At 33.6% G+C, this 10,939-nt stretch overlaps 1 protein-coding gene across 2 annotated transcripts; it reads right to left on the bottom strand.

The window, feature by feature from the left end:
* Nucleotides 1-1,945: 1,945 nt before the first annotated feature.
* Nucleotides 1,946-10,939, bottom strand: LOC132716918 (uncharacterized). 2 transcript variants are annotated; one of them, XM_060700252.1, is made up of 6 exons: nt 10,808-10,939; nt 9,646-9,865; nt 8,339-8,477; nt 5,835-5,968; nt 3,692-3,869; nt 1,946-3,306 (listed from the first exon to the last, which is right to left on the bottom strand). In XM_060700252.1, exons 2-6 carry the CDS (start codon nt 9,843-9,845, stop codon nt 2,680-2,682), a joined length of 1,278 nt encoding a protein of 425 aa, XP_060556235.1. In that variant the 5' UTR covers nt 9,846-9,865; nt 10,808-10,939; the 3' UTR covers nt 1,946-2,679. The 2 variants fall into 2 exon arrangements, with proteins under 2 accessions (XP_060556235.1, XP_060556236.1); XM_060700253.1 differs by lacking the exon at nt 10,808-10,939 and adding an exon at nt 10,001-10,024.

The raw sequence follows: 10,939 nt of genomic DNA on the forward strand, positions 1-10,939 counted from the left end.
ATAAAAATTATTAAAGGGCCATAACTCAAACAAAAATCATTGAACCGGAAAATGCTGACAATATGCACAACTAGACTTGGTACGATCATTCCTGTAAAGTTTGGATGAAATTGCACCAGTAGTTTATGAGGAGTAGTCCGGACAAGCTTTTGTGTATCTGGCAACACACAGAAAAAGAAACCTTTTTATTAAAGGGCCATAACTCGGCCAAAAATCATTCAACCGGAAAACCCGTGAATTATGCGCAAGGACTTGAGCTACAGATCAATCCTGTAAAGTTTCATTGAAATTGCATTAGTGGTATAAGAGAAGTAGCCCGGACAAACTTTAAAATTAAAAATTATTTAAGGGCCATAACTTTGACAAAAATCATTGAACCGGAAAATGCTGAGAATATGCACAACTACACTTGGTACTGATCATTTCTGTAAAGTTTGGATGAAATTGCACCAGTAGTTTATGAGGAGTAGTCCGGACAAGTTTTGTGACGGACGGACGGACATACAGACAGACAGACAGACCGACGGATAGACACACGACGGAGAAGTGATCCCTATATGTCGCCACTACTCCGTAGAGGCGACACAAAAAATTACAAATTATTATTAAGTCAAGGACAATAACTCTGACAAAACAGAATAAATCCACAAGCAAAATCCCATGTGCACAGCTTCACATGCCGAGCAACATTCCTGTAAAGTTTCATGACTCTTGGTCAAAAACATTTTGAGCTATATGCAACTCAAGTTTAAAATTGAAAATGTTTACTCAGTATAGGGCAATAGCTCTGACAAATACTGAATAAATTCACATGAAAATATCCAGGTGCACAACAACACATACTGACTAACATTCATGTTAAGTTTCATGACTCTAGGTCAAACAATTTTTGAGCTACGGGCGTCACTACATGAAAACAGATGGACGGAAGGAAGAGAGGACGGACGCGGGTAAATCTAAATGCCCTCCGCCACCTTCCTATAGTGGGGGCACAAACATATTCAGTTCGACTGGAAAAAAAAGAACAACAATCTGCGTTTGAACATTAAAAGTCACTGACAACAAGTGCAGGTGCCATGGCTTTATATTACCCACAAGCTTAGACAGCTCTTGTGGTTGATGGCTCACAATATGGTTTTGTTGCTATTTTGCTACAAATATAATATGATGGATATTTAAGACCTGAAGCAAAAGCAAGCAGATCACAAAATGATGTTGAAACTTCAAAGGCGTTACAGTCAAATTGAAAGAGAATGCTAAGTTGTAACTTGGGGATAAAAGCGTTTCATACTTATTTGTATGGATTATTATTTGAAGTAAATACAGACCATAAACTGCTAGTCAGCATTTTCAAGCAACCACACAAAGCTCCAGCAAGACTAGAAAGAGTGTTCCTGTGACTACAAAGTTACAAATTCAATAAACCCGGTAGAATTTCAATCAGGAGCATTAAACCCAGCTGACATCCTCTCAAGGTCAAAACTGTCAGACTCATTATCAATGAAAACAAACTGACGAAACAAACTAACCATTATACTAAAGATATATTTTTTTCATTTCATTACTTTAGATTAAATAGCAATATACCCTATCATTCAAACTTCTAGATAAAACATTAAGATTAACCAGTGTTTAAGATTAACCAGTGTAACATTTTTTCTGAGACTGTTTCAAAACTCCATGCGTCCAAGATAAATGACCGTTAATATTAACAAATTTACTTTAATGATTATAATGCTTTCATGTCAGGGATTTTCAGTTAATGTTCTTTTTTAACTACGTTTATGCTATTATTCTGAGCAAAAGGCAGATGTTATATATTATTATGACTCCCTATTGGTCAGCTAGTATTAGTTGCTAGCTGATAAGCCCTGCTTAAATTCACCTGGCATCACATCTCTTTAGAATGATAAGTAAATATTGAGAGAGAAAAAAAAAGTTTTTTAATGATTTTATTTCGTTTTCTCAACTAAGTTTTCATGGTGGAAATATGTGCATGTATGAATATATATAATATACATATGTATACAACTTTAATGATCACTGGTAGATTTCAACATTTTACATTTTTCAATTAAAGAAATATCAAACAAAAGTGGTCGATATGAGTATTAATATGGTGCCTACCATAAAAACAAAAATACTAGAACAGCATCAATGTTAAATTAGTGCCTTATACCACAGTGGTAATATACATGAAAAAACAAACAATTACGAGAAAAACTCAACGGTTTTCAATCAAAGTATATATAACATTAAGCAATTGGATTTTTGTGTCATAGTCTCCTTCTATTACATCTAAAACACTTAGCAACTGAAACCTTTGCAATGTTCAGATCAAATTCTATATAAACACAGTGAGATCAAAAATAGTAAACATTTAAAACAGGTATGCAACAAGGCATTCCTTTCTGTCCAATCTTTTTCAGTCAATGAAATGGGTAATACCGTGAAAAACAGTTCGAATTTCGTCTTAATGGTGACAGTTGAGACGCCAGCTTTGTGACTGGAAATCTTGGTAGTACAGAGTTTGTCACAATAACGTCATCGAACGACAAATAAACGTCAAAGTTCAATTATTTTTTTTGGCAGATCTTCAGAAGTTTATGTTTGTAATGATTTGTCTGTAATGAGATAAGGATTTGAAACCGGTAACAAATGTAGTTATGGCATCAGCGTTTACGCTTGAACAATCTCATAATTGGATTCTCCAACGATGCGATATTGTTTTTGCTTATAATTTTGCAAATCTTTGACACGTGTTCTATGCACTTCGTCGTATAGATTCTGTATTGCCTTTGGAATCGGGTCAAAACCAGCTAACTCGGCTAGAGTATCGTTGTATGCCCATTGACGTGGTCCCATAAAATGTGCGTATCTGTGAGGAAGACCTTCACTCAGCCTGTTTTTGTAATCAGAATCGATGTCGTGTTCCATCTCTTCAGTGCTTGGTAATTTCTGTGTACCATCCAGTGATGACAGAACAAATTTTACTTGATTATCAAACTGGGGAAACGGACATATAATTTTGCACATGCCGATAAAAGACAACGTATGGAATTTCGAGTGAATGATATGCTTATAAAGTGGGGTGATTCGTTCCTCTACAATTTTCAGACCGCATTCTTCCGTGAGGAAAGGGAAATTGTATCTGTACCCGGTACATAAAAGTAGGATGTCCGCTTGTTGTTCCTCGCCATTTTTAAAGACGACAGAATTGGCTTTAAGTTTGGCGATGCCTGGCTTTTGGTCGACATTGTATGGTAATGTTGACTCAATCCTGGGCTTATTGTGGCTTATAGTAACCTGTAATTAAAATTGATAAATAATCACAAATTATACCAAATCAGAGAATTTCGAAACATAGACGCAAAGCTATGACTTTACGCTAAATATATGTCTTTTACAAGCAAAGTGTGTAAACATAGTCTACTTCAGGTTATCGCAAGAAAAGTCAAGTTAAAATATAAAGGCTCTACAGAACGATACAATGATCTCAATTAGCAGGTGCTTGCTATTGAACTGGCATAGGCTTGCAAGACATGGTGCAGCGATGTCTTTTATCAATTGTAAATAAAATTAACTTATTGTCACCATTTTGAATAATTTATTTTAAAGAACAAAATCGTTAAAGGCAACGTGATTGTATAAAAAATTACGCTGGATATTTAACTGCAGACGAATAATGTACCTGTTTTGCTTGCGTTGCAATATCGAGACAAATATCCTGGCCGGACGCCGCTCCTCCAAGGCAGACGACAACCTTATCTTTGAAAGGGTCTGGTACCCGGTAATCATGACTGTGAACTATGGTTCCCTTAAAGTCTTCCATCCCTTCAAGTGTAGGTACAAGAGGAACGGAATAATGTCTGAAAAATGTGAAATGTCAGGTTTTAGCGATAAATTTAAAATAAGATGTAGTTACTTCATTTGAAGATAGACAACAGCTGAAGCAAAATAGGTTCAAATCCCGCTCGATATATGTTTACGTTTTAAGATAAGTCTATAAATAATCGATCATTTCGCGCTTACGCTGGTAATTCGAAACCAGTGTTGATAATGCCTTAAAATAGATTTAAACATTAAAGGGACTCAACTGAAGACTTTTCATGTCGATAATTTTCTAAAATGTTCAATCTGTTGTAGTTCTGAACCAAAAAACTTGTATGCAAAATTTCCAGAATATTTATTCTAATTGCGAAATATGTTTCAAAATTGAAAAGCGTTGAAAATCGGACTAAGAATAGCACAAATATACAATTTTCAATTTATTTCTGAATGTATTTTTAATTATTCTTTGTATATCATTCTGTTTAAAATGTCCCATTTAACCCATGTAAGGAATGCAAATTTCATGTTATTAGGTTTTTAGACCTCAGTGGAGTTCCTTTAACTTAAAATGAAAAATAAGCCTATGGCAACTAGAATTTGACTGCAAATAGATAAATATGACCTGCTGATGAACTTAATAAATAATGAATACGTCCAGATATACATGTAAGAAAACTGTAGAGTTGGGTAAATTTAATTATCAACTTTGGGGAAAATCAATCCTGAACATATTCTGAGTGACTGACAAACAAAACAAACAGACCCTGTAAAAGTTATTTATTTAGTTTCGGTCAGAATAACAAAGAAATAAAAGTAATCAATAATCATGATAATGATCCACTGTTTGCACATGCAGTAAAGCTAAGGTGACATCATATATATTATTACAGAAAACGGAATATAACGGCGCCCGAGTTATAGTCGTTCTTTTCATGGCCGATTATTTAAATGGTATATTTTAAAGGGCGGAATGATATATTTTGTTAACTGGAATATTTAAAGACATCTTAAGAACTGAAACATCCTACCATCACCGTGCTGTCATACTGGGAACCGTCACTCGCTTCGTAAAACAATGATTTAATATGGTAATGAAAATATTGAAGGGACGTAACTCTTCCTTCTGATAGAATTATTTAAGTAGTGGACAGACTTCAAATGTATCAAATCCTTACGTTCTAAATTAATTAGAAATTTTTTTTTAATTGCGATTAAAGCGCGCTCTCAAGTGCGCTTACTGGACTAGCCAGTGTACATGTTTGGTCATAATCCCGGCCCGAACTCAAGACCCTTCTTAGATTAGACCAAAGTGCCAGTTTCCTCCCTTCTTTGTCATTCGGTATTGATAAAAAAAATCATTTACCACTGTAAGTTTCACAAATATAAAAGTGTTAATTTAATTGACTTTTCTCTTTTTTAATTAACTGATGCCACGTAAGATAAAATATTTCAATATGACGTACATTGCTATAGATCTATATAATATTATATCTTATAAACTGAACAAAATTTTATTCAATTTTCTATTTCCCGATGTGAATATAATCTCATATTTCTTATATCCTTTTAACCGTGTTTTCTCATTATATTATTAAACATGGCAATAATGCATATGCATGTAGTACACCATGTCAAAGATGGTATATCTTGCTAATGTATTTATATTAAAACACGGCAAGTTTATATTGGCATGTACCACTGACATAACTGAGTCAGCGTCATACTTTAAAAAAGGATAAAACATTGCATTATAACGCTTTGCAGTGTGATTAAAGGCTTACATTAAAGTTTAAACATATTTTTTTTCACTTCAATGTGGCAGCGAATATGACAATTATTTGTATATATACTTCCAGGCAGGCCATCAGTAGATTTGATTAACTCTTGCTATAACGATACCCTGTCTATATACATACACTTCACACATCGTTCTGTGCACCAACACTTGTTTACCCATTAGCTCATTAGAGCTTTACATGAGCTCTGTTGAGCTTTTAACCTACCCATTACAGACTATGATTGCGTCAAAGATCGAATTCTCAGATTGTGAAGGACAGCCAACGGAAGAGTAGGACACCTTCCAAGCTGTTTTATTGTCGAAGGAAAGCGGCGCCACACTGTCAACTTTCGTACTAAACTGCAATGTAATGGAGCATATGTCCATCGATTCAAATATTAAGCACGAAGATTTCGTGCATTTCTGCAGAAATCGAAAAATTTAAATCAAATAAAACCGCTGATTCTTGCCTGCAAGAGAGACCTTATATGGTTAATTTAATATAAAATTACCGCCGCCATGATCCCCGTGCAACGATGACCTGAAAATAATCTTGTTTTCATTTTCAGTTTAAAAGCATGTTTTAATTCAAAACAGTTATATCATTTCGCTATACATTTTCAGATTACCATTGTTTTACCGATTCAACTCAACTGAGATGTTTATGTTACCTACAGTACACCATACTTTCGGTTCAAAATATGTCACAAACCACTTTATAAAATATTGACATTGTCGCACTGACGCAGTTGAAATGTTAATATGTAAATTTCAAGAGCCTTCCGTTGAACTTTTAAGTGTATATTATTATCCTTTATATCAAATGCATAAATATCAAATTACAAACCACGACTTATATAGCCCTTTTTAACCCCCCCCCCCCCCCACCGTCTCAAATGCTGATAATGTATTGTAAATGCTTATCTAAAGTATCTAAAGTATAAAAAGAATGTTAAGCATTCAATAGATATACATATCAAATTTGTAAATGGCTTTAGAGCTCTTTTAGAATGACATTTTTTACGAATAATGCCAAACCAATGATTTTGTATACTTGTATTTATTTGGAATATGGAAATAGGTTAAAAAAATTCCATCATGACTCGCTGTATGGGTTTTTTTTCTTTCTTTCTGAAAAGTGCGGGGTTATGAGTCATTTAATGGAAAAATTGTATAAGTTATTGATTTAAAATGTGAATGATAAAAGTAGAGACAAGATAGAAGATTATTTTAAACATGAAGTAGCATTCGATCACTAGGAATCAAATGGAAATGATCTATTAAAGGTAAACGACAGTGTAGAATAAATTAAACTGTAAACACAACTGTAAAAACCCCAGTTCATTCAGTATATATTTTAAAACAAAATTTCCAAGCAATTACATTTAAAAAATAGATCTTCCTTAACCGGAAACCACATGAATCAATGGGTGTATTACATGCCTAATAATAGATTCTGACGTCGATGTACCCCATCCCACTCGATTTACAAAATGTAATGTACCGCACGTTAATTCAGTCTTGTCTTAAAAACATAAACCAGTTTATCTTCCGGAACCGTTACTGATAAATATATCATTTTATCTTCTCTATTACAACATGAATTCTACCTTTACCGGTTTTGAATTCTTTTTGAATTCCTTATACCTGAATAAAAATCTTGAAACTCCTGTAAAACAAATAAACGTGTATGGAAAGAAGCATATACATATGTAATAGTATAGATGGACAGGCACTAGTCAATAATAATAATACATTTTAGTAGTTTATCTCCATCTTATATAATCGAGGAAATATCACCTAAATCAGTTTCTATATGTATAACGTACAGAAAACGGACATTTCTAATTTTGATTACATAAGGGAGATATTTTACTACGTGTACATGTATATACTGTATATCATTAGTGACCAGACAAATGAGCCAAAATACCTGTAACTGAACATTTAATTAAAACCTTTACTAAACCCTTTGTTATATATAATTGTAATTATACAGATGAGAAAAGTTACACTGACACTGTTAACTGTACAAATTGTGTCAAATTCGGTAAACCAGTCTGTAATTTTGCCAAAGTCAGACCAAACATGCTGGAACCGGAAGTGAGAAGTCGTTGCTAAGGCCAACATGCACATCCGTGAAGCCTTATCAAGCTCTATGCTGTTGATAGCTCTATGATTTTATAATGATATCAAAATACATCTATATTCAAATGGCCTCTTCCAAAATTAAAAGCAATGCGATTCTATTGCACAAATTCGGCGGGTAAATGTCATAAATCATGATGAGCTTGCAATCCGAACAATTAAGAATAAAGCGTTTACATTTCCCATGCACACACCTATAAATGTCAGTTTTAGTATTGAATTTAAAAGATTTCGTCAACAGTATTCGGTCCAATTCGATTTAATTGAACGAAATAATATATGAAAGTATTTCATAAGCATTTTTACGCATATAAATGGTCATTTTGGGTAGATGAAAGCGCTTTCAAAACAAGAAAACCAGCAATTATGAAAAGCAAACATTGTAATGTTTTGAAAGCTATCAACACAGATGCAAATTAGATATGAAAGCACATTTAAACATTCCCTGGGCATATCGTTTGCTTTTTGTAATTATGTATCATTTCCAAATATCTTGTCAGTGTAACTTTTGGGAAAAGGGTAGACATATAGAATCTCTAGCGGTTTAATTGGTTCTAGATAAAAAAAACGCTTTCAAATTACCTTGATGTACTTCTCGAGATCGTAGTGATCTGAATAGTCCTTCAAGTACTTTAATACATCTTTATGTTCCGGAAATGACGGCAGGTCACTAGGGAACGGATATCCGGGAAACCCCATCACCTCTTTTGGTATGTTCGTTCTGTGAAAAAGAAAAAAATTAGTACGAAACAAATCGTTTTAATTTGTTGACAATTATAATGTAAATTTCGAATTTCAATTCTTATATGCAAAAACCAATATTTATTTAAAGGGATCGGGCGTTGTTGGAAAGTAATTATAGACAAAAAATTATACGTCCCTGTGCAATACATATTGCAGGACTCTTGTTAATTGGACGGACGAAATTACTTGCACCATACAAAATCGAGATCTAAAGACAACCTACCAAGATTTCACCTTAGAGACAAATATTTTTTAAAGAATGCAGCTAAAATAGCAATTTTCTTATTCCCACTATTACTTTACCACATTGATGATACATGTATTATTAAACACTGAAGCATCATGGAACTGTTACTGTTCTTATTATATAATATTGACTTTTTATCAGCTTGTTTATTAAATGCCTCTCCCTGTTAAAGAATTAATTTGGTTTCGTCTCTAGACTTGTCAATACCACAAGAAATTTCGATCGTTGCCTAGCAACCTGACATAAACAGGCTCTTATTCCAAGTAAATACTATTTCAGCAACGTCAATATTGAGGGGCTGCTTAAGATGTACTCTAAATCCTAGACATTGCTATCTCGTAATTGTCAGGTACTTATCAAATGGCTTGATTAGCATCTAGCCATTCTGAAATACACGGAAAATAACTAAACGAACAAAAGTCGGGCTATCTATGTAAGTAAAAAAAACACCAAAAACAATTGAAATTATGGTACCTTATTTAATAACTGATGAATGCCATTTTCATACTTAAATATGTATTTCACGTGTATGAAAATAATTAAGCAGTTTTACCAATGATAAATTAGCTCTGACAAATACGTTGGACCCCCAAGTTAATGCGGGTTTATGAGCACATATCAATCACGTATAACCCCTAACCTAGCGAAGGCAACCACAACATCATTTATACCTTTGCTAAAACAGTCAGATAATTCACCATTTTTTCTTTTTCATATTTCGAGAAGTTCACATAAAATGGAAAAATAAAGCAGACGACATTTTAGCTTTTCGAAACATTTTATCGATATCGCACAGTCACGTTACGTTATCGTATTGTCGTGATTTTCAATGCATTACACTGTAAAGAGATGGCCCTAGTTGTATTCCGTAAATTCACCAAATAAAAAAGAGACTTACCTGAGATTTTTGTACATGCTTGTTTGAACCGGCAACCCGTTTGTATCGATGCCAACTTTATCCGTATATCTCCATGTTCCGCCTACACCGGTTGAGGTTTCGAACCCGACACCCTGGAACGTGCTTGGTCTGGCCGCTAGGTGGCGCAACGCTGCCAACCCGGCTGCTCCACACCCAATTACACCAACTCGTATAACCATTTTAGATATTTATAATGTACCTGAAAAAATATATCCGGGTACATTTATATCTAAATCACAACTTCACTCTTAAACTTTTACATGCTATTATAGAAATCCGAGAAGAAACGCATTAATACAGAAGCCAAAATAAGTTGTTTAATCTTTTAACGTACTTAAATATTTAACAGATTATTAAACAGAAGCAGGCGATTCTTTAGTTAAGCAGACGACTTCTCGTACAACAAAGGAAAAATCGTATCAATCAGTTCACGAGTTCACTTTATACAATCATGCAAACACCACATGTTCTCAAGCAACGTTGATAGGTCGATCAATATAATACATATGTATTTTAACAATATTTCTCTGAAATCGCATCTTTTTATTTTATTTTATTTTGCGTCTTAACTGGGATTTACTTTTGCTTGGTGTCAAACGCGTATAAGTCGAATATTTCACTTAGAAACGGCTACAAATAAACCCATGTAGATTTTTTTGTTTGCTATTCCGTAGTTTGATGAAAGAAAGAAAGAAAGAAAGAAAGAAAGAAAGAAAGAAAGAAAGAAAGAAAGAAAGAAAGAAAGAAAGAAAGAAAGAAAGAAAAAAAAGAATCACACAAACACACACACATACTCCAAAAAATATAGCTTTATTTTTTATCGTTATAGTCAATACTTTCTCAAAACGCACGATGACCCGGTCAACATACGAGCGAAAACAAAGTCGCGCGCGTCTGTTGTTTAAAATTTCAAAATTTAAACTGAAAGAACCTACTATTAAGCTTTGCATATCTTTTTTAACGCATTCTAATAACAAATAAATAAATTTTAATTAATAAATGCGATAATTTTATTATTTCATTTTTTTTTGTTTCCATTAATTTTAAATAATAAATAATCGAAGCAATTTATTTGATGCATTTAATATTTAAAAAATTTAGTTTTATATATATTTCGTAATATATCCAGAGAATAGCTTACGTAAAACACACACTACCACCTCAGACGCTCTCCTTTGACTGCACTTCGAGCGTACAGTTTGCCTAGATCGATTACCGTTCATGTATACAGTCGAGGTTAGTGTGTCAAGCATTCATTCACGTCGTGCAACTA

Source organism: Ruditapes philippinarum, unplaced genomic scaffold, assembly GCF_026571515.1.
Source record: "Ruditapes philippinarum isolate M1 unplaced genomic scaffold, ASM2657151v2 ctg4742_1_1_1_1, whole genome shotgun sequence".
Lineage (NCBI taxonomy): Eukaryota > Metazoa > Mollusca > Bivalvia > Venerida > Veneridae > Ruditapes > Ruditapes philippinarum.